Source organism: Pectinophora gossypiella, chromosome 4, assembly GCF_024362695.1.
Source record: "Pectinophora gossypiella chromosome 4, ilPecGoss1.1, whole genome shotgun sequence".
NCBI lineage: Eukaryota > Metazoa > Arthropoda > Insecta > Lepidoptera > Gelechiidae > Pectinophora > Pectinophora gossypiella.
The window spans coordinates 17,328,037-17,351,937 of record NC_065407.1 but is presented as its reverse complement, the minus strand read 5'-3'; the positions used below and the strand labels follow the sequence as shown (position 1 = coordinate 17,351,937).

Below are 23,901 nucleotides of genomic sequence, written 5' to 3'. Positions count from 1 at the left end.
TTGTGTAGTTCTTTTGTTGTGAAATTGATAGTAATGTGAAATAGGTATTTAATGTACTTGCTCAACTTCAACTTAATTATTTAGAACTATGTATCTATTCTAGTACAGTATAGTATAACCATATATTATATGACATACATTATATCGATTCCATTCTTGAGAACTGGTGAAACTTGTTTAGCGAACAGTTATTATTCTTATTGTTTTTTACATGATAATATCAAAACGTTTGGTGGAACGCCGCGCTGAGTTTATCAGGCGACGGCTGTGCCTCTCACTGCCTTTATTGGGATTAAAGTCATGGGCAGCTTAATTAGCTTTCGTGATAACAATGTACTTTATTCATTAATGAATAATCATATTATTGGTACTCGTTTCAATTTAAATGTTTCATTCCCAACTAAACTTTGAACATCTACACTGTTTAAAACCTCTCGAACAAGGAGCGAGTATAATTATGAGATTAAACGAACTTACCTGTAAGTGAAGTTCTATCTCAATTATACGAAGCTCCTTGTTCGAGAGGACTCCCTCCCTTCAATTTTAATATCCCGCCCTAAAGCTTCCACAGGTGATGGAGTTGTCCATGAAACATGCTTTAAACATAATGACATTAGTTGACAGCTGCGTTCAGGAAGCGGGAAACTAACTTTTTTTTTTAGCTTTGGATATGAGCTTTGAAAATTGTGACGATGCTGGAGCATAAGACGTAGACTACACTGTTTAAAACCTCTCGAACAAGGAGCTTCGTATAATTGAGATAGAACTTCACTTACAGGTAAGTTCGTTTAATCTCATAATTATACCTAATATCATTGATATCACGTTAATTTCTCGATTTGTGCCCGTTAGTGGCAATAGAGTTCCTATTACATGGGAATTAAACATAGTAAAAACATAGTATTATTTACGATTCTCTTTTGTTTTATATTTATTTAGGTATGTGTGTGTGTGTGTGTGTGCGCGCGTGCGTGCGTGCGTGCGTGCGTGCGTGCGTGTGTGAGTGCGTGCGTGCGTGCGTGCGTGTGTATGTATGTAATAAAGTAGGTACCTATTTATGTCATCCGCTTTTTTAAAAAGGCATACTTTCTGGCCTCTCAATTCGATATAGAAAGTCGGAGCGAAAGAAGTCATCGCAAGACGTCATTACACTATTGAAGGGAAAATTAAACAATCATCAAGAAAATCGTCATGTAACCAATGACATGTTGTAAGCAATGTAATCATTTCTGTGATCATACCGGTTCTGAACCTATAATTACCTTGGCAACAATACGGTGAAAAGTAAAAAAAAAAAACATTAAGTGACGTAATTACATTAAATTAAACTGTTAAACAGTACGTTTGGTAATGAAAACGAAAGGTTAGTATGTTTTAAAATGACACAATACATGTGTTCCGAAATTAATTTAATTTCGGAATTCGAATTTTAACGGACTTCAAAAAAGAAGGAAGTTATTGTATTCGGAATAAGTTGCGCAACCAGAGAGGTTAAAAAGGCCACATCAAGGCAATTCATCTAAAAAAGCAATATTGCTTTTTGACATTTGTTTGCATTGCGCACTTTGTTTTATATGCGCCAATGTCAAATTGCTTTTTTAGATGAATTGCTACGATGTGGCCTATTTAACCCCCCAGGTAGCGATTATATTGTAACTGTAGTGACCACGTGTTCCTAGTGAAATGGGGCCCTAAGACACTTTAAGTTTCATCATAATTATAATAATTTAAACACAACAACCCAAGGTTATTGACCTTAACCTCTACTTTAAGAGTCAAGAACTCAAATCTCATACAAGGTCAATGTGGTGAAGACCGTCTGGGCTAAAAGACCGTATATTGTAAATAACTTCTAAATTTGAATAACTAGCGCCTTACGTCTCTGTCTATAAAACAGTCCCTAAAGAGCCACTCCGAACTAAAAACCGTAGACGGCGCTAGTATGATTAGTTTGGACAATATCGGTTCTGCAATTTTTTTTACCATTTCGCGCTTCAGAATACAGTAGCCAGTGGCGGATTTTTGATCCAAAAAAGTGGCAAATCGAAGGATTTTCAGAAGTTTTTCTGATCACTTAGGTTATTTATTGATCCATTAATATATTCGTTAAACATAATGCAGGAATATAGCTTTTATTTAGAATTTATATCCATGTGAAATTTTAAATTAGAAAATATAATAGTTGGGAAGACCGTCTACATTAAGAGAGGGAAGTCCGTCATATGCCGATCTTGCCTCAATCCAGACATTGTCAACTATTACAGCAGAGCGTATTTTATGCAAGACTAGTGAGATAGCATTTTGTGTCCCATTCTGTTAATATTTTGTGTTTGTGTGTTCACATTATAAATCTTACTGACTTATACCTAATATTAAGTAATATGTGTACGTCACATAGTCTACCACCAGACAATCAAGACGCTTTTTAGTGACACCTCATTTGTTTAACTCTGATAAGTGCTTCAGGGGTTGGGAGGGAACAAACGTGTATACACACATACATACATACATAGCGCATAACCCTCTCTTTGGTTCACCGCAGTCGGGTAAATAATATGACGAAATGTTTACAACCACTGTCACCAAAGATATGCCGGTCTTGCCTTGTTTTACAAAATAATCATTTATCTGTGTAATGAAAGCCTTATTTATAAATCGGTAAAGTAAGTATCAGAATGGCATTGCTGGTTCACCGCCTGAAAGTATTTTCATACGTCTAGGCCTACGATTTCTTACTAATAATGCGTTTTTTCTTTTGTGGACGGACTTGCCTCACACTGCATTGGAAGACCGTCTACTTGGCATGTTTTAAAAAAACGATTGTATATCAAAAGATTACGGCGCTTTCTCTTATATTTAGACTTATAAACATAGCCAAGTAAATTATCTATCATACCCGATCATATAACTTGATCTACAAATGATATCTTCTTCAATAAACTTAGTCAAACTCAAATTTTAGAACAGTATGCCGGTCTTCCCCACATTGACCTCAATCAAAGGAACAGTAAATACCTTTCAAAAGTTACTCCCACAACGAAAAACCAGATTATTAAAGAAAACCTTAATGGTCTTCCCCAGGTCACAATACAATTAGTGCGATATCGAAATAAGTGACAATTTGAGTACGGGTTGGTGATACCTCTGGGCAACAATTTTCACGAAACGTTGAAACGTGTTTAATATATTATGAAGACGTCGTCAAAAAGTGTTCAAATGTCGAAGAAAAAACCATACCCTAATCGCACATCCATGTGGTAACATAACATAATTTCACGAATATATCCCAATTGGAGTAATCAGAACGTTCATCTTGCGATGAACTAAATACCCACAATTCATATGTTTGCCCTTAGAAAATTATGGATCTAACTACTCCACTCCAATTTCATCAGTCGTTCTGTGATCATGGCACTTGCAACAGAGTTAAAATATCGGGAGTCTCATATCCGTGAATAACGCGGTAAGAACCCGGTATTATGTGTTTTAATTATGATTTTAACCGCGTAAACCTTGAATAACATCTGTTTTGCTTTTTTTATAATTGTTTTGTGAATATTTTAAATTATTTGATTGTCTTGTTTTTTGTGTCGCGTTCTTTTGTAATAAACAATTATTATCTATTCTATTTTAAATAAATATTTTTTCTTTATTTCTTTTTAATCGCGCCGCGTCGTGGAGAAGGTACTCACTCTAAAGTACCTCCAACGCAAATAAGAAAACCCACAGACCATTTTTAATCCTAGCTGTAAGTAAACAACAGGGAACTTAATGTAATCAAATTTGGGAAAGAAAGGAGACGTTTATTCGTCTTATTGTGTTGAGGGTATCTGCGAGGGATTTAATTAAGTTTTTGACCTTGAATAATTTGTGTAAAAGAAATAAGGAAAACTGTGTGTGTGCCGGTTATAACTGACAAAGAATAAAATATAAATGGCGTCCCAGTGTTTTTTTTTTGAGTGACTTATTTTTAGGTTTGTGGGGAGCTCTGAGGGCTCTCAGCCGGTAGCTAAGTAAGATCCTACACGTGATCCTTATGTTATATTAAATTTGTTTTAAGATCCAGGATACACATTCGAAATATTATTATAATGCTTAACGAGTTCGCAAGCCATGCAAAGGTCGAAACGCGAACATTTAACGGATCTTAGTCACGAACCTCAGGAAACCTTATTAAAAGTTCAAACTTAAAATATTATATTAATGATCCTACTCCAGATTGGCGTTAAGTTCTTAGAAAAGAGTGATTCACCGTAACGCGCGGTCAATTTTTGCTCATATTTTACACCAACTCTTGGTCTCAGCATCAATCAAAATTTAATATCAAAACTCTGCGTGGTTAAGTGATGAATAAATCGAGATAGCCTTTCAAATTTTCCGCTAAAATGTTTCAAATCTAAGTATATAATGAATCTTATCTCACAGGGTGATTTTTTAATTAATAGCTTCGAATTTAAAAAGATTAACCCTTGGTGAAATTAAAGTTAAAGATAAAAAGTTTTCTTGCAGTCGAGAATTTAGACTTTTATTCACCTTTGACATGTCATTTATTCAAATTCTCCTTCTATCGTGTGGATTGTAAGGTGGAATACTAACCCCATCAACCCTGGTGTCAGGGTTATTACTGAGCCGCCATAGGCCCCTGACATGACTCATGTAACGACTACGTACTTACATTAGTAAGCAATAACCGGGACCAACGGCTTAACGTGCCTTCCGAAGCGCGGATCATCTTACTTTCGGACAATAAGGTGATCAGCCTGTAATGTCCTGATCAAACTAGGGATCACAAAGTAATTTTTATGATGTTTCCCCACCGGGATTTGAACCCAGGACCTCGGGATCGTGAGCACAACGCTTAACCACTGGGCCACGGAGGCCGTTATTATATTTATTCAAATTAAAAGGGATGTTCACAAAATATGTGGAAATGCGCTGTACGATGCGGCGCGCTGCGGTGCTTTGATGAATGCCACGGCCAGCGGAGTGCGAACGTAATTAATCATCTATTCGAACGTTTTATACGCCATGAAACAATGATCAATTAGTTACATTACAACTGATATGTTAGGCTTTTAATGACGTAATGTAGAGCAGTATTAGGTGTAATTACGCAGTAATTGTAAACACTGTTATGTTGCGAGGTGATTTTATGTGTTTAGGCTGAAATTACAAATAATAAATCACTATGTTACACTGTATTAGTCGGTAACTTAATTTGATTTCCTGGAAATTAATTTCATAATAACCGGTATCAATCCATTATACCGGAACAACAAAACGCTTCGTCAGGGCCTCACTAGTGCACCATGGTAGCACCACCAGCGGGATCTTTTTCGGGTTTCGGTCACCAGTAACAGACTCCTTGCCAGGTGAAGTATCTTTTATACCACTGCATACATTTTGATGACGAACCACTCTAGCTATAGAGGCGGCCAATCAGTTCGCGACACCAAACACTTCAGGACCCCAATACCGATCAGCGCTTATCGCTATCGACCCGCTAGGGTCGATTAATTCTTTTTAATATTTTTCCTCTCAGACGACGCCCTGAGCCGAAGCACGCACCCAACTGGGCACCCTCAGGACTGTTGTCTTAAACATTGCACCGGGTGAAAGCCTTCAGCGCTACTCATTTGTCCAGCCAAGTAGTTAATGCCATCTGCGGCAAATCTACAATAAGTCATACCGTACGTACTCATAACTTTCTTCGTTATATGCTTTTCATCCCTCCTCATTATACATACATACATATATACATGTATGATATAGGGCCTAATAACTATAAAATGCAAGTGGACACGCACAATAATAAAAAAAAATGTCAGCACAAAAACCACTCGCGTACCCTTTATCCATTTATTACCAAGAAATTCCCGTCTTATGAGCATTTTAAATTATGAATCAGAGTTAATTAGTATGCATAGCTGTGGTAAATGTTATCGGCTCTGAGATCCGTCTGTCCATCACATTTGTGATAAATGGTTTCACTTGACAGTTCCTTCGTAATAACATGTTGTACACACGATTTCAAAGATAATGCTTCTATGTGTGAATCATTAGTTTCTGCGTAATGGATATTTTTGATTTCCTCATTCTGTGTTGTCTTATGAGTTTTTTTTTGTTGTTTTATCATTGTGTTTTAGTTGTCTTATCAATGTTTTTTTTTTTATTATAAATTTTTTCGTGTTTGACAGAAATCTCATCTGTAAACTCACACTATGGACTTAGTTAAGTAGGTATACCAAATATTTAACGACCAAATTCAGGATGTTTTTTAAGAAAAACCAGGTAAAGAGTAAGACTGTAGATTATATTTTGTTGTGTAACTAATAAATATACTTAAGTACTTAATTATTATGGGCCTCGGTGGTCTAGTGGATGAGCATCGGGCACAACTTCCAGAGATCCCAGGTTCGAATCCCGGTGGGGAGTTATCATAAAAATAACTTTGTGATCGCTTTGCTTAGGACATTACACACTGATCACCCGATTATCCGACATTAAGGTGATCCGTGCTTCGGAAGGCACGTAAAGTTTCTGATGTAAGTATATACGTAGTCATTACATGGAGCATATCTGTGGTCTTTGCTGGCTCAGTAATAGAGGTTGGTAATGCAGATCACAACCAACACAATTGAAAAAGAGTAACATAACAAATAATACTTTATTGCACAAACAGGAAAAAACAAAATACAAACAAAAAGACAAATAGAACCACCACCATGAGTGACAAAACCTGACTGTTGTTTCAAATGTCTTGCAGTTCTACCTATCTGAAATAGATAGAAGACCTAAAGGTGTTGATTCCAGCAAACACCTAATTTTATTTTAAGTTATACCTACCTGTAATTTTCTTATCCGCCGAAAATTTATGGAACACAATAATCCGACAGAATTAAATTGACAGCACACATCAATCGGGTTGCATATCAGCGAGATGCCTATTTCATTTGCCAGGGTTATTCATTCATTCATTTTAAATTAACAGTTTAGAGGAGCTCGGTGGCGCAGCGGTAAACGCGCTCGGTCTGCGATTATTGAAGTTAAGCAACTTTCGCAAAGGCCGGTCATAGGGTGGGTGACCACAAACAAAAAAGATTTCATCTCGAGCTCCTCCGTGCTTCGGAAGGCACGTTAAGCCGTTGGTCCCGGCTGCATTAGCAGTCGTTAATGACCATCAATCGGCACTGGGCCCGCGTGATGGTTTAAGGCCCGACCTCCCTATCCATCCATAGGGAAGGCCCGTGCCCCAGCAGTGGGGACGTTAATGGGCTGATGATGATGAAATTAACAGTTGTCAATCATCTGATCCTTTCCTTTTCAGTGGATAAGAAAATGACGGGTGTAACTTAAAATAAAATTAGGAAATTCTGCTGGTATCGGGGCCAATGCAATGGTTCCTAGTTGCTACACCCTTTAAATCCATCGCTTTTTTATTCTTTCTTGCAATAAAAGATTTTACGTCGGTTATTAAAAGCGCAGTAGATTCACTTACGTCGTGGCAGTAGTTCACCAAAGGTGCAATCGTTGCATTTTTAAATCCCCATCTATTTCAACTTTTATTGCACATTTAACTGCCCGTTGGAATTAAAACCTAGCTTGGAATTTTTGAGTGCGCATTGCAGTTTTCCTTTCAAACTCATTTGAACCTTACACTTACCAGCTTAAGGTCCGATTTAACTTGTAAGAGGAAAAGGATAATTTTTATGAATGAGATTTTTTTTTCTAGAATTAGAGTTCTTGTGTCTCATGTGAGGAATATCTCATTTATTACATTAACTTTTCGAATCTCTTACGGGTTTCATAATGAATAATTATAAAGAATTCATGAAATGTACCAAATTGTTTCTGGCCCCTTTCTCTTTATGACGCGCATTTTCAACTAAAACCATCTCTATATTACCGAACTGTTTTACGAAAACAATTTTAAAATAAATATAATTGGGTTGTGTTAACAACGACCTCCGTGGTCCAGTGGTTGAGTGTTGGGCTCACGATCCGGAGGTCCCGGGTTCGATTCCCGGTGGGGATATATCACAAAAATTACTTTGTGGTCCCTAGTTTGGTTAGGACATTACAGGCTGATCACCTGATTGTCCGAAAATAAGATGATCCGTGCTTCGGAAGGCACGTTAAGCCGTTGGTCCCGGTAACTACTTACCGATGTAAGTAAGTAGTCGTTACATGAGCCATGTCAGGGGCCTTTGGCGGCTCATTAGTAACCGGTTGATTAGGTACTTCACCTCACAACCCACACGATAGAAGAAGATTGGGTTGTTTCCTAGGTCAAAGATACATTATGAAATTCTGATTACTAAATAAAGACAAAAAACGTTTATCACGTTTAATATAAACAAATAAGTGCAACATTTAATCACATTTTTCTATGACGTCACAGTGCCTTTTTATACAAATTCCATAGTCATTTCGTGTTTTGACATTAAGTAAACAGTAACTGATTTGACTAGTTGGAAACTAGCGTATTATATGTTTTTTTCTACTCCTCTACTTTAATCTGGCATTTGAATAACCAAAAAGTCTAATATAAGTACATACATAATTAAACTCTTTGAAAAAGTGTACGCTCTATGGCCTATAAAAGCATTGTTTACAAAGTGTAACTGTACTATAATGTCGCCAAAAAAGCATTGTTGTTGTTTTTTTTTTTTTGACCTGGAAACTGGCACCTTTACTTTGTTTGGTGCCATAGATATACTATAAAAAAAAAAGTATACATTTGCCGCCATTTTCCCGCGCGTTGGAAAATAAATTGGAAAATTTTTGTGTTTCGTTTAAAATTACGTCGTCGTAGAAAAAGTATTGTATGCAACGTTGTATAACTAGGTCAAAAAATGCTCGTGGCGTCTCTTATTGCGATGTTCGCCAAGGCTCACATCGCAACTCACGCCACTCGCATTTTTTGACCCTTCTTATACAACTGTTGCATAAAATACTATTTTCTACTCCTCTACTTTAATCTGGCATTTAAATAACCAAAAAGTCTAATATAAGTACATACATAATTAAACTCTTTGAAAAAGTGTACGCTCTATGGCCTATAAAAGCATTGTTTACAAAGTGTAACTGTACTATAATGTCGCCAAAAAAGCATTGTTGTTGTTTTTTTTTTTTGACCTGGAAACTGGCACCTTTACTTTGTTTGGTGCCATAGATATACTATAAAAAAAAAGTATACATTTGCCGCCATTTTCCCGCGCGTTGGAAAATAAATTGGAAAATTTTTGTGTTTCGTTTCAAAACACTAAAAAGTATAAAATAAAGAGGAAAAATGACGTCGTCGTAGAAAAAGTATTGTATGCAACGTTGTATAACTAGGTCAAAAAATGCTCGTGGCGTCTCTTATTGCGATGTTCGCCAAGGCTCACATCGCAACTCACGCCACTCGCATTTTTTGACCCTTCTTATACAACTGTTGCATAAAATACTATAAAAGTACATCGTTTTGATACAAGTATTAAAAATATTTTAGTATGTTTATAAAGTATTCAAATCAGAAGAAGACAGTTGGCAATGAAACTGAGACCTTTTGTGCAAAAACTAATCATTGCACTAATCCGTTGGAAAAATTGATTAAGGAGTATTAAAATGATTCAAATGATTGATTGAGGAGCTCGGTGGCGCAGCGGTTAACGCGCTCGGTCTGCGATTGTCGAAGTTAAGCAACTTTCGCAAAGGCCGGTCATAGGATGGGTGACCACAAAAAAAAAAGTTTTCATCTCGAGCTCCTCCGTGCTTCGGAAGGCACGTTAAGCCGTTGGTCCCGGCTGCATTAGCAGTCGTTAATAACCACCAATCCGCACTGGGTCCGCGTGGTGGTTTAAGGCCCGATCCCCCTATCCATCCATAGGGAAGGCCCGTGCCCCAGCAGTGAGGACGTTAATGGGCTGGTGATGATGGTAAAAATGATTCATATTTTCCAAGCGACATTCCTCATGCGTTAGTCAGCGAAATAATTTACTACTTTCACGATATACCTGTCTTTATTACAATTAATTTATAATTAAAGTAGCCATCTTGGATTCTGTATAATTATAGTTTAGTCATTAACTTGAGATGCACTTTCAATTTAACGCTAAATAAATCGATTATACAGGCTTCAAGCTTAAACTGCGGTACTTACAATTCATATAAAATTAAAGCATTATTTCAAATGAAAGCGGTTTCATTTGATTATATTGTGAAAATAAATAAAAGTAATCGAAATTTAAAGTAATTACGTGTTTCGATTCAACAGTTTTATCATTGCTTATTTTGGATTGTGAGTTATATATTGCGTTGTGAAGGGAAAAAGGCGTAAGTTTATATACCTACGTGTATGTTAGTTTCACGGTATAGAAGAAGATGGAAATGCTCTAACGCGGATTTTGTATGAGAACCGCTGTCGCCGGTTCAACACCGCTCTCTTTTACTACTTCTCATGCAAACTGATAATTACGTTAGCTTTACTTTACCGCCTGTGTATAAATTTTGTGATAAGTTGCGATTTTATCATTACTTTTCGTAGGATACTACTACTAACGGCCTCCGTGGTGCAGTGGTTGAGCGTTGGGCTCACGATCCGGAGGTCCCGGGTTCGAATCCCGGTGGGAAAATATCACAAAAAATATTTTGTGATCCCTGGTTTGGTTAGGACATTACAGATCACCTGATCGTCCGAAATTAAAATGATCCGTGCTTCAGAAGACACGTTAAGCCGTTAGTCCCGGTTACTACTTACTGATGTAAGTATGTAGTCGTTACACGAGCCATGTCAGGGGCCTTCGGCGGCTCAGTAAGTGACCTTCACACCAGGGTTGATGAGGTTGGTATTCCACCTCACAACTCACACGATAAGAAGTAGGATACTGCATACAAAAGTTTTGATAAATTTCCGATGATACTAAGGTTTTTAGCTTTTCTGTGATAAAGAGGCATCTACTTGCAATGTAGTCGATATAATGCACAAGTCGACCTTTTAATATACTAACGCGGAGCCCGTGCGTCGCGAAGTTTGCGGACGAGTTGAGTGAAAAGTTGAAGTATGAACTATAAACTCATACTTGGAAAGCGCGCGTTTCGCGCTTACTTGGCCCTTTCAACCTCTTTTTTTTATTCCGTATTCTTTTAATAAAACACTGTAATTTGGTGACTTTATCGACTATTTATTAATTTCCATCGTAATTCTTTCCACAACCAATGTCTCCTAGAAAAGTCGGGGAACCAATCCAACCCCGGTCTTCATTTGTTTTTCTCGCCGCGTAATTCTCACTTCCGTTCCCGCCTTTTCTGTTTACTTACTTTTTAAATTAATTAATTAGTTGTATAACATTTACAATTATAAATAATTTATATTAATTCTATTTAATAATATTTTAAATCATTAAAATACTTTTAAATTATATGCCCATTTGCTTGAACGATAAGAGTACAGGTAAATTAATAGTCCACATAAATTCCATCGTTTCGCAACTTTTAACTTTAATCTAGTTAATATTCATGTTAGATATTGAGATATCTACTTGCAGATAATTCAACTTATTTTAAAGTATGAGTGATCATGACAATTCTTCATTATCATTTAGGACATTTCGTAAAAATAGACTAAGTATACCCTTACCAATGTAACATATTTTTGGTATAGACGAGAAACAATAACTGCCTGCCCTGGTATTAGCGAGCGAAATCAAAGATGACCAACTCAATATTAACGTAAAATAAAGAGTAAAAGTGAAATTATTAATGGGGAGCTCGGTGGCGCAGCGGTAAACGCGCTCGGTCTGCGATTGTTGAAGTTAAGCAACTTTCGCAAAGGCCGGTCATAGGATGGGTGACCACAAAAAAAGTTTTCCTCTCGAGCTCCTCCGTGCTTCGGAAGGCACGTTAAGCCGTTGGTCCCGGCTGCATTAGCAGTCGTTAATAACCACCAATCCGCACTAGGCCCGCGTGGTGGTTTTAGGCCCGATCTCCCTATCCATCCATAGGGAAGGCCCGTGCCCCAGCAGTGGGGACGTTAATGGGATGATGATGATGAAAGAGTAAAAGAACACAAAGTTATAATAATGTAAAAATCCTTACTTTAATTTTTACTTTTACGCAACGGGCGTTGCCAGATCTGACGCCAACACCTGGATTGGTTCAGTGGTTGAGCGTTGGGGCGATCCAGAGTTCCCGGGTTCGAATCACTAAAAAATAAAAATCACTTTGAGATCTCTAGTTCGGTTAGGACATTGCATGCTGATCACCTGATTGTCCGATAGTAAGATGTTATGTGCTTCGGACGGCACGTTAAGCAGTCGGCCGTATGTCAAGGGTCGTTTGTAATCGAAGAGTAACTTTGACATCAGGTTTGATGAGGTCGTTCATTGATCTCACAATTCACATGAGATAAGAAAAATTGACCGCAAGTTTCTTTACATCCTACCCAAAAAATCCTATAAACGAATTTTGAATAATCACAACATTAAACAAAGCTTACTTTGTTATTAACAGTAATGCCATCTCTTTCTCACTTACACAACTTCTCATTAGTACGAGCGAGACTAAAGGGTTATTATCGGGTACATCTCGGCATGGTGTTTGCATGGTGCCCTATAAACTAGACTTTCCCAGCATTACTCCAGGCTCGTCATCACTAGCTTTCGCTGCCAGGTGGACATGGATTCGTAAAATTTGGATATGGCTTCTATTTAATGAAAGAGTCAAATAAATCCGTCTTTATCTACCAGTAGATTATATTGCATGAACCGAATTATTTACCGACTTTGATTAAGATTACCAAAGTTAAATTTATGTTTCTTTCACTACACTTTAAATAATGAAAACAAATAATAACGGGTTCTTACCGCGTTTAAATCAGGGATATGAGACTAGCGATATTTTAGTTTGGTGCGAGTTCAGATGGTTCCGAACATTCCGATATCAACAATAAAAAAGCGGCAAAGAAAAAGAAAGAGGGTAGACAGATATGCCCGTAGAAAATTATGGATCTACATACTCCACTCCAATCTCATCAGTGATCATGGCACTTGCAACAGCGTTGAAATATCGGGAGTCTCATATCCCTGATTTAAACGCGGTAATAACCCGTTATTATGTGCTTTAATTATGATAATAACCGCGTAAACCTAAAACAATGTACACACTTTAAATGTCACACGACGGCTTAATTTTGTCCGACTACGGCGAAGATAAAAGGACGGTTATGCTATCTATGTCAGTGTAAGTTTGTCCCGGTATAACTTCTAAACTAAATTGGTGATGTTTAGTAGATAACCGTTGTCGTATGCCAATCGCTTACCACGTCATGCGAATTCGGCTGACTTTTAGGCATCACTATTTCAAAGAATTTTGGAGAAATAATAGCATATTTCATACCTACTTTTAAGAGCGTGATTTTTCCGTGGGTGACTTTTAATATTTATTTATTTATTTACACTTACATTACAGATATATATCCATTGCGTACCAAATGAGATTCTTATCAAAAAACTTAGAACTATTTTACATTGTATTACCGACTTATATTATATATTTATTTTATTTATTTATTTTATTTTATTTATTTACTTAATTTAGATGACAATTTAAAACCATAGACTTATAATAAAATACAAGTTACAAAAGTATGCAAATATAATGCACAGAAATTACGACAATCGGCTCCAAAACTATATGGTTTGCAGTGACAGTCCTTAAAGGCCTCGGCCTGTGGCAGGACTAGTCACATAGGTGCATCTTATACGAGCGGTTACGTTATGATTTTGAATAAAGTGCGAAAATATCAGTAATATAATATTGACAAGATATATGTATGTTTGTATGTAATATATTTGTAAATGGTGATGGTAAGTGGTTGTTAGTAATTTTATTAGAGCATGCAATAGGAATTTTAAAATATATAATTAATGTTTTATTTATTTATGCATATATAATTATAGTTAAGTTAGTTTATCATATAATTCTTCAAATTGATCACACTGCATGTTTAGTAGGTAGGTTTTAATTTCAGAATTAAGTTTCTGTCTTGTATTCGGATTTTTACATAACATAGGATCTTGAAAAGATTCAATTAAGTGGGTTATACTGTCTGGTAACTGACTATACAGTCTAGGAGCTATACTAGAATAATGCCGTTTTCCTGCAGCTGTGTATCTAACTGGTGTTAAGTATTTACCTCTATTTTTAGCTGTTTGTCTTGTCTGACGATTTGATTCTTTTTGTGGCATTTGACAAATATTTCTTGCAAAGTGTATTAAGACCTGCCAAATAAATAGTTTTCTAGGTGACATAACATTCGTAATATTATATATATAATTCACTTGTCGAGAACAGTCTAGGTTTTCTATAAATTATTTTTAAATTCAGCTTTTGTGCCACTTCAACTTTTTTTAAGATGGTAGATCCACAGCCTCCCCATGCTATGATGCCATACAAAAGAATGGACTGCGTAAGTGCAAAGTACACGGACATCAGAGTAGCGCGATCGACAACATTTCTTAAATCCCTATAAACATATCCTAATTGTTTTATTCTACTAGAGACTTTATCAATTTGTTTGTCCCATCTCAGATGTTCGTCCAATTCTATACCTAGATACGTAGTCGAAGAAGTTCTGGAAATACACGTGCAGTTGCAAGGGCCATCGTTGACAGAGCAGGAATGAATTTGCAAGGGATTTTGATTTTTGGGCTGTCCGGCTTTTGTTAAGGAAAAGCATATATAGTTCGTTTTCGCCTCATTTAATGACAAGAGATTATTGTCGTACCACCTTTTCACTACTCTTAGCCCTTCAGTTGCATTACGAAAGACATCATTCCATGTAGGGCCCGCAAAGGTTATGACCGTGTCATCGGCGAAGCATTCGACAGTATTCAAATTCAAATTCAAAAATATCTTTATTCAGTAGGTAACATAGTTACACTATGAATCGTCAATTTTTACATAACGAACGTCTCATCCGCCTAAAACTACTGCAGCTTCTCACAAGCTGTATAGCCTAACAAGCATATATAGTACTAACAAGTATCAAAGGTTAGAATACTATAATAGACAGCTATTGTCATAATAGTTTGCAAATTGACTCTCTCTCTCTTTATTTAAGAGCTGCGCTCTTGTCGGTGGAGTAATCGCCATTACTCCATAGATAGGGCGTGTAGAACGGTGGTTGCCCCAATCGCCTTCCGTTCAAATTGACTATGGTTCCTGTATTAAATTATTTTTATTATTATTTTTTTATCACGGCGTACAATGCCGCATCCACCTCTCTATCAACATCTATGCAAGCTAGTTGTAACCACGCCACGTCCTATTTACTTCTGACCCCAGTCAGATCGCAGTTGAGACAAGATACGATGACTTACTGGCGGTAATGTCCGGTAATTCACCACTATTACCACGAACGACGACATTAAACCCTTTTTACCAGACGGCTTATATGGTAAAGTGATCATTGGATTGCCTGTATCGAAGCCCCATGCCTGAAAGTAAATCGTCGAAAGTTATGAGTGGTTATGCGAATGGAGTGATAACACTATTAAGGGAAAATGTATGGAGGTTGTTTACTAGGAAGTCGATCTGGGGGCACGGGAGTGTCCCCGCCAAGACGAGCAAAGGGCAGGGCACTACTTACCTTTTCTTAAAACGTTTCGTCGATTTTTGAATCCTCATAACCCAGGTTTGGATTATACTAGTTAAACCAAATTCTCAGGATATGTTGTTAGCAGTCTAGACTTATTAAATGTAAAAAGTTTGAAATGCATATTTATTATACTTTATTACAAATTACACTGACTCACTAACCACTCTACAGTCGTTGGTAATTATAGCTACCGATTCCAAATTCACCTCAGCAGTCGGTGGTAGCTATACTTACCAATCGACGGGGTTCCGTTAGGGTGACCAATTTTACGGATTAACTATTTTTACAAGCTAGTATAGATTATAAACTTATACTAGTATTGTGTACTATAAAAAACCTTACTAGGTGGTATTTGCATCTCTTCCCTATGAGTCGATAACATTAAAAAAACAACTTTCAAAGTCAGACGAGTGTTGGTCGAGTCTACTGTCAACTACTGTGTTTGCGAGTGAGTGTTTTAAACAAGAAATATGCCGTAAGTATATAAAATATATTATTTTTATTGATTAGCATACATCTTGAATATATCCTCTACCGTTTTCTACAAAAACCTGAACATTTAAGCCATGATTTTGTTCCAAAATCATTAAGAGAAAAATATCGTATCAAAAAAAACGTCTCCCGAGACAAAAATGGAGGCAAATTACAGAATATTACACGACGCATTATATTTTAAAATGTTTTAAATACATCACGTTACTTATTAGTTACTCGTGGAAACAAATTATTTACCTAAATAAACAATTATTTCAGCAGATGCCCAGGATTTAGATTACAGGGTACACCAAATTTGGTCAACTTTTATCATGGTAACTAAACCTACCATCGACTTATCTGGGTTTAAGGGTTCGTACAAACGGAGCGATTATCTTTGTATGGCTGCTTGAACGCGCTTATTTTTTGTTTGAGCTTACAGTTACTTTGGTGTTTGTATTTGGAGCACGTTTTGGTGTCATTTTTTTTGTGTTTGTGTGACATGATTTTTGTGTGGTTTATTAATTAATTTAATAATCAAATGCTACAATACTAACTTTCATACTAATCCAAATATCTATAGTGGTTAATTTTGCGGTTTTCTTGTATGACATTTTTGTAATACTGTGCAAGCATAATGTTTTAATTATAGGTACTAATTACTAAGTATTTATTTTAGATTACCAAACAAAAATTGTCGCGACTTGAGTCCGACAAGTCGCGGGTCGGCAAGTCGTCAAAGGTAAATATTATTTATTTCTGTTTTCGTGATAATAAAGTATGTATAACATAATAATATGCTGTTTTACGTTTCAGTGTTCAAAGAGGTAGAGGGCGAGGACGTGGACAGGGAAGAGGTGGGCGTGTACACAGAGAAAGCGAAGTTGACAATGTAGAGTAAGTAGTATTGCACACAAATTCAATTTATAACTAGCGTTCTTTTATCTTCAGTTCTAAACAGTGACTGCTTTTTTTCAGAGTTGCAATAGCTGAAGTGAGGGCACAAAGACAAATTACGAAAAAACGTTTGACTAAACTGCCAATAAATATCCAACAGGAGTTTATAGACAGAAAGCGGCAGGCGCAATTAGATCGTATATTATTGCCTGATGCGCCTCCACGAAAGCGCCGCACGCAGTAAGTAATCTTCGTTATTGTTATTTATGTTATTGTCATGTCTATATAATAATAATAATAAAAACACTTCTATATGTTTTTATGTTTTTTTTATGTTTTTTTTCTATATGTTTGTTGTGTTGTCTATATGTTTGCTTTTGTTTTAGACGTCCATCGCCAGAACGTGGTGCAATAGAATTTATTTCAAATTCTAATGCACCTGCTGGCCAGGAAGTCTCTGTGCCTGTGGCTTCGACTTCCAATGCACCTGTTGGCCAGGTAGTCTCCGTGCCTGTGGCCACGGACGACTTCATTATTATTGGTAATTTAAAGAGATTAACTTGTATAGTTTAAACACAATAGATTTAAACCCGCACTTAATTGCGTTGTTTGTGATCCAGCCCCCGAAGCCACCGACGTCGCTGGCGGAGAAGTGGTCGGGAACACCGACGAATTTTATATCGGTAAAAAACTCATTAATAATCATATAAAAGTGTAGTTATCGTCTTTAAACCCGCATTTATTAATATTTTGTTTACAGTACCGGCACCCGAACCTGCCGCATCTATTGTCACTGCGCCTGCTCCCGTCGTAGCACCCGCTGGTGACGACGACTCAGATATCACTGGTAACAGGTTAATACAAAATTGTGGAGTGTAAGCGTACTTGAACTCGCATTAAATTATATTCTTTTGCAGAGGTCCGCCCGTCTATATTTTCGGCGCCAACTGCCAGTACGTCGAAAAGGAGTGTAATAGGTGAAACACTTTTAATTAATTTGACTATATCCTTATACAATTAGTCCCTGAAAATGATAAAAAATCTGTGCTAATATTATAAATACTTTTTCAGCTATGAACGACGATCACTTTGCCGAGACTGTGACTAGCTGGATGACAGACTTTTTTGATAGTGAGGACGAAGACTTACTCGATATCGACAGTAATGACGTTGACTTGGGTATCTCACTCTCGACACAAAGTAATACTCGTACAGCCACTGACTGCGCAGCAGACGATGATGGACTAACTACTGAACAAATTTCTTTACTTCATGCGCAAGAGGAAGCTGATGACATATGTGTGAGAGACTTGGCACCTACTAACGATTTTTTTGAATTTAATTGGACGTGTGACAGACAGACTTTTACTGGTAAGCGAGAAGTCTTTACTGGTTCGCCAGGACCGACATTCACGGTTACTAACGACATGACTCCGACTGATATTTTTTATAAAATGTTTGACACTGATTTTGTTGACATGCTGATACGACAAACAAACCTTTACGGTGAACAAAAACTGACAAAACTAAAACAAAACCGAGAAACGAAAAAACATACACGGACTTTGCGTTGGACACCGACTGACCGGGACGAAGTGATAGCGTTTTTAGCACTGATTATACTTCAGGGATTATACCCCAAAGTGACGGAGGAGTCCTACTTCTCTTATGACGGGTTTGGGACTACTCCTTTCTTTGGGCGAATAATGTCCTACAACAGATACTTCCTGTTAAAAACGATGTTACACTTTGTAGACAATGACTCGACTGAGGACACGACAAAACTTAATAAGATAAGACCTGTCATCGACTATTTTAATGCCAAATTTTCATCAATGTATTACCCTGGACAGAACGTGGCTATTGACGAGAGCCTACTAAAATGGCATGGCCGACTTAGTATTTCTCAAAAAATAGCAACCAAAGCCGCTCAAGTAGGTGTAAAAACCTATGAAATGTGCGAGTCGTCATCAGGCTACCTATGGCAGTTCAGGGTGTATACTGGAAAAGATGGCCCCAACAGAAAAAGAAAAATGCGACAATCTGACGACCACAACACCCAGCAACAGACTGAGGATCAGGACACACAGCAAGAGCGACTTGACAACAGTGACAGCCAGACACACCGACCTGAAGACCGCGTCATCCAGCAGGACCAAGCTAATGACCCTGACACCCAACAAGACCGACATGACGACCAATCGAGCAGTACGTTTCGTCCGCGAAATGCTACTTCTCAGATTGTTTATGACTTAATGACACCACTACTTCACCGGGGACACACGCTAATAATGGATAATTTTTATAATGCTCCATTATTAGCGCGTTGCCTTAAACAGGAAAAGACTGACGTATTTGGGACTCTGAGATTATCGCGAGAATTTGTTCCCGAAAGTTTAAAGACTATAAAAAAGACTGACATGCGACAAGGTGAAATAGTGGCATCTTACTGTTCCGATCTGTCGGTGATGTTGTGGCGTGACTCTAACCTCGTTAGTATGATCTCCACTTACCATCCCCTTCTAATCGGATCAGTGACTACGTATAACCGTACGCAAGTACATAAGCCGGCTGTCGTCCTTGACTACAACAAATCAATGGGAGGTGTCGACCGCAAAGATCAGTATCTTGCCAGTCAAGCTCTTGAGAGACAGAAAACTAAAGTGTGGTACAAGAAGCTGTTTAGGCGCCTTTACAATGCAGCAATCTTTAACTGCTTTGTGATTTACGATAGTAATCCCACACACAAACTTGATCACCGTCAGTTTAGGAGGACGCTGGCTGAAGACTTGCTACGGTTGCACAAAAACATTGACTTGACGACAGAACCCAAACTAATTCGACATAGAGAGACGACTCAATTGGTGGCACGCCAAACAACGCGACCGTACGTGGCCTCGAACCATTTTCCGATGAAAACGGGATCCACTGCCACACGTTGTTTTATGTGCACTAAGAACAAACGACCGTCTAGGACTGCATATAAGTGCGAGGAGTGTGACGTAAATCTGTGCATCGTGTATTGCTTTAAAGCCTATCATAAGCCTCCTCGCACTTCCACCACCAACCAGGACAATACTGACGATTGAGATTTTTGGCGACTTTTGATTAATACTGACAGTTAAGACTTTTGACGCTGACTTTTGTTATTACTACTTCTCCGGGCAGTTGGACGACCTGAAGGCTCAAAAATACACTCATCGGTGTATACGTACGCGTCCAACATACTCCGAAGCGATGGACCGGCTTATCTAAATTAGGTCACCGTAAAACTAATAGAGTTATTTTCAACTAACTATAATCTGTATAGATTGGTCTTGGTAATTAGTTCGTTATAAATTATGCAAAATAAAGTTTTTATGTATGGGGTACTGGCTGGTTATAACTTAGTTACAAATTACAACTTTTCAAGAGAAACTAAATACAGACTTTCCAAATTAAAATTTTGTATGGAAAACGATGGGCCTTAGTAAAATTACTATGTTATTGCATTTTATGTATTATGTATCTTATCACCGTTACACCGTTTTCTTAGGAATTACTGTAGATTCAAAACTTCAACTGTGAAACTGTGAAAGACATACTTACAATACAAGGAATAAAAATAAAATTGTTGTTAAAAATTCTAGATTAAGTAAATTAAATTCATCTTTTTTGGGGTTATGTATACGTTTTTACAATAAAATACCAGATAATATTTTAAATTTATCAGAGAATAAATTTAAAGCTCACGTGAAGCTTACTTTATGTAAAAAAGCTTATTATAAAATTAATGATTACCTAAATGATAAAAATGTCTGGTATTGAATGTGTTCCTCTAGTTATTAAATAACTTATAATGTATCCTCATTGATTTAAAAGATGTGTTGCTGTTGCAGTTTCTTGTCATTTCTTCTCCTCAGCCATAACACCTTGCGAAATGACGTAAATTCAAAAATGTTATGTTACATTGACCTTCAACAAGTTTATCCATGATAATTACGTTGAATAAATGATTCTGATTCTGATTATCGACTTTAATTCCATGCACAAAATGTGCATGTTAATCTTACCCTTTATTGGTAACTATAGTTACCATAGACTTAAAAAGGTAGGAACGCTCAGTGTAAACAGAAACTTAGCGAGGGCGGCCATCTTGGTAAGAATACGGTGTTACAAATAAGTCGTGACCAGGTGTTATATTTATATTTCTTGTGTTTAAACTAAATAACATTAAAATATAATTTGAATACTAGTAAAAAGTGTAAAAAATGCGCTTTCAAATAAAAAATATTACAGTTCCTAGAACATGATACTTTACATGCTATTAACAGGCATGGCTGGGATAACTGAAAAAATGAGCGGATTCTGTCAATTCTAATTGGATTTGAGATAGATTTTATAATGTGATCTTTTTTATTTTTATCTAATTAGAATCATTGCACGTCTCGCTTGCTGTTTCTGAATTTTCTTTATTATAGCCACAGTAGTTTTTGAGTTACACGCCTTTTTATAACACGCCACGATATCGCCCACCGAACGCCGCGCCAGTTCGAAATGCCTGGACTGTTGAGGCTAGATTTGCTAGTGCGCCTGGACTGTCAAGTGGGTAAAGATCTTATAAGGTACTTCTAGATGTGTTAGAATGTTAAAATTTGGAATAGAAGCTTAAAATGGGGGGCAAAAAACCCCCTAAACAGACAAATTTATTAATGCGGTAAAGTTGTATAGAAATTGTATCGAACGAAGTGACAAGATAAATTTGTCGCGCCGTAATCGTAGTTTGACTCTCTGTAAAACGGTGAAGTCGAACCTTCTTTTGGTAAATTGATGACTTACACGTCCAGAACGTTAAGAGGGTGCGAGATTGAGCAAAATTTCCTGTTGCACGCTCGCATACGCCTTAGGCGTTTAAAGGTTACGCAGTCGAACATTGGGCTGCTGACCGCTCACTTTCTTCATTTACACGTCAGAAGAAGAAGAGAGTATCTTTCATAGATGGTATACAACGATACCTATTGACAGACAAGTCAGAAGTCACTGACCTATCGCAACTCGTGGCCATTCGAACGCGAGTCTGTATACATAATTTGATGTAACGCGTGCGTAAACGTTGTCGATAGGAATTGAATGACATGGAGGAAATTAAGTAACCGCTGATAAAATGGGTAGCACGGCCATTGAGTAGTAGTGATTTATTATTGTTTGTTTTGTACAGAAATAAAAAATTACATATATTTAAACTCGCGCTCCTAATCCTTATCGGGGTAGGCAGAATTATAAGTCGTCATAAGACATTTTTATATTAGTTATAGGTTCGCGTATTACTACAATTTCAACTTTTGATAAGTGTGGAGCTATGTGACACAGGTTCGCCTTATAATGCCTTCTCACTCTAACCTTAAAAACTCCAAGACTATGTTTGCTTTCTTTTCACTCTCAGTCCACCAGAGATAAGTGGCTTAATAGACTTTGGAATATTCTCCTTGAGAGTGTCAGGCCCCTCTCTAGGCAAGTGCCCAGGGCGCCACGATCGATGAGGGTCTAGCTCCCACCAGAGCCCCAATCGTTATCCGATGTTTTAATTACCGATATATTAGTCATGAATCGTCTGAAACAGACCTATAAGGCCTATATTACTACCCGCACAATAGGAGCATAATCTTGCTTGTTATGCTCGTTTTATGAAACAATTATTTAAAATATAAATATTATTTTGGCAAAATGTAACAACCATACTAATTTGAGGGTTTAATTATTTTTTTGGACCTGTATCATTTAATGTATACAGAGTGTTAGTGACATGGTAACGAATACTAAAGGGGATGAATCAGACAATGATTCTGAGTTGATATCAAGTGGAATTTCCCGTCGAAAAATCATGATTCATTTTAGTGTTTTTTTTTAATTGTTTTCAGTTCCATACTTACGCGATGAAACATTCCACTTGAAATCAACTCAGGATCTTGGTCTGAATCATGCCTCAAAGTTTTCGTTACGACGTAACTAACACCCTATATGTACTTACAACACGGTTCGGACGCTTTTTTAGAAAAAATATTGTGATAATTAAAGTAAATAATAACGGGTTCTTACCGCGTTTATATGAGACCCATCCCCATCCCCATATCCCCATATCCCCATTTAAACGCGGTAAGAACCCGTTATTATGTGCTTTAATTTTGATTATAACCGCGTAAACTTAAAACAATGTAAAATATTGTGAGTTTACTTCTTTTTAGTATGTCAGTGGTCCATGGCCTCTTACTGGCTAAAGACGGCCCTGTAGATAGTCCGATGATGGAAGTGCGATGCACCGAGCTTGCAACAAGTTAATTTATTCAGTTGTGGACCTTCGGGCGTTTGAATAGCAAACTCTGGCGTTATTCAAATTGGATGTTCATTGAACGAGAGGGAGCTAAGTGTATGACTACGTGTATATATAATATTGACGGTTAGATGCCGCACTGGGAGCGAATAAAACATAAAACGCGTTACAGCTGCGTGTCTTCCTGAGCATGTCGTAAAAACCGACAGAGGCAGTTACTGTGATTATACGGGCGAAGAGTGATAATCTTTCTAGCCACTTACCACCATAGTCATCGTAGAACCATTTCGTTTATTGTATCCACCTTATAGGACTGCGTATTTAAGGTGACTAAGCACTTATAACAGCCTCCGTCACCTCCGTGGTTAGAGCGTTAGGGTACATTGTCGAAATCACTTTGTGAGACTGTCCTTTGTTTCTTTTTTGTGTATTGTTTGTTTTTTTTTTGTGATGTGTAATTTGGATAATGACATTGTAAATCATTTTATTATTATTTCATAATTAATGTTAGGTACATGATTGACATTTAAATTATCAATTTTATTTTGTTTAACTATTTGCATGTTATAATTTGAATAACTAA

The 23,901-nt window shown here is 37.1% G+C and overlaps 1 protein-coding gene across 1 annotated transcript; it reads left to right on the top strand.

Annotated features, from left to right (window-relative positions):
• Window positions 1-16,793: 16,793 nt before the first annotated feature.
• Window positions 16,794-21,018, top strand: LOC126382353 (piggyBac transposable element-derived protein 4-like). Its single transcript, XM_050032165.1, has 8 exons — window positions 16,794-16,856; window positions 16,931-17,011; window positions 17,093-17,251; window positions 17,398-17,552; window positions 17,632-17,694; window positions 17,772-17,858; window positions 17,929-17,988; window positions 18,083-21,018. Exon 8 carries the CDS (start codon window positions 18,085-18,087, stop codon window positions 20,098-20,100), a length of 2,016 nt encoding a protein of 671 aa, XP_049888122.1. The 5' UTR covers window positions 16,794-16,856; window positions 16,931-17,011; window positions 17,093-17,251; window positions 17,398-17,552; window positions 17,632-17,694; window positions 17,772-17,858; window positions 17,929-17,988; window positions 18,083-18,084; the 3' UTR covers window positions 20,101-21,018.
• The last annotated feature ends 2,883 nt before the right edge of the window (window positions 21,019-23,901 follow it).

Coding starts and splice junctions, on each gene's coding strand:
- LOC126382353 (XM_050032165.1), top strand. CDS start 18,085: ATGAACGACGATCACTTTGCCGAGACTGTGACTAGCTGGATGACAGAC.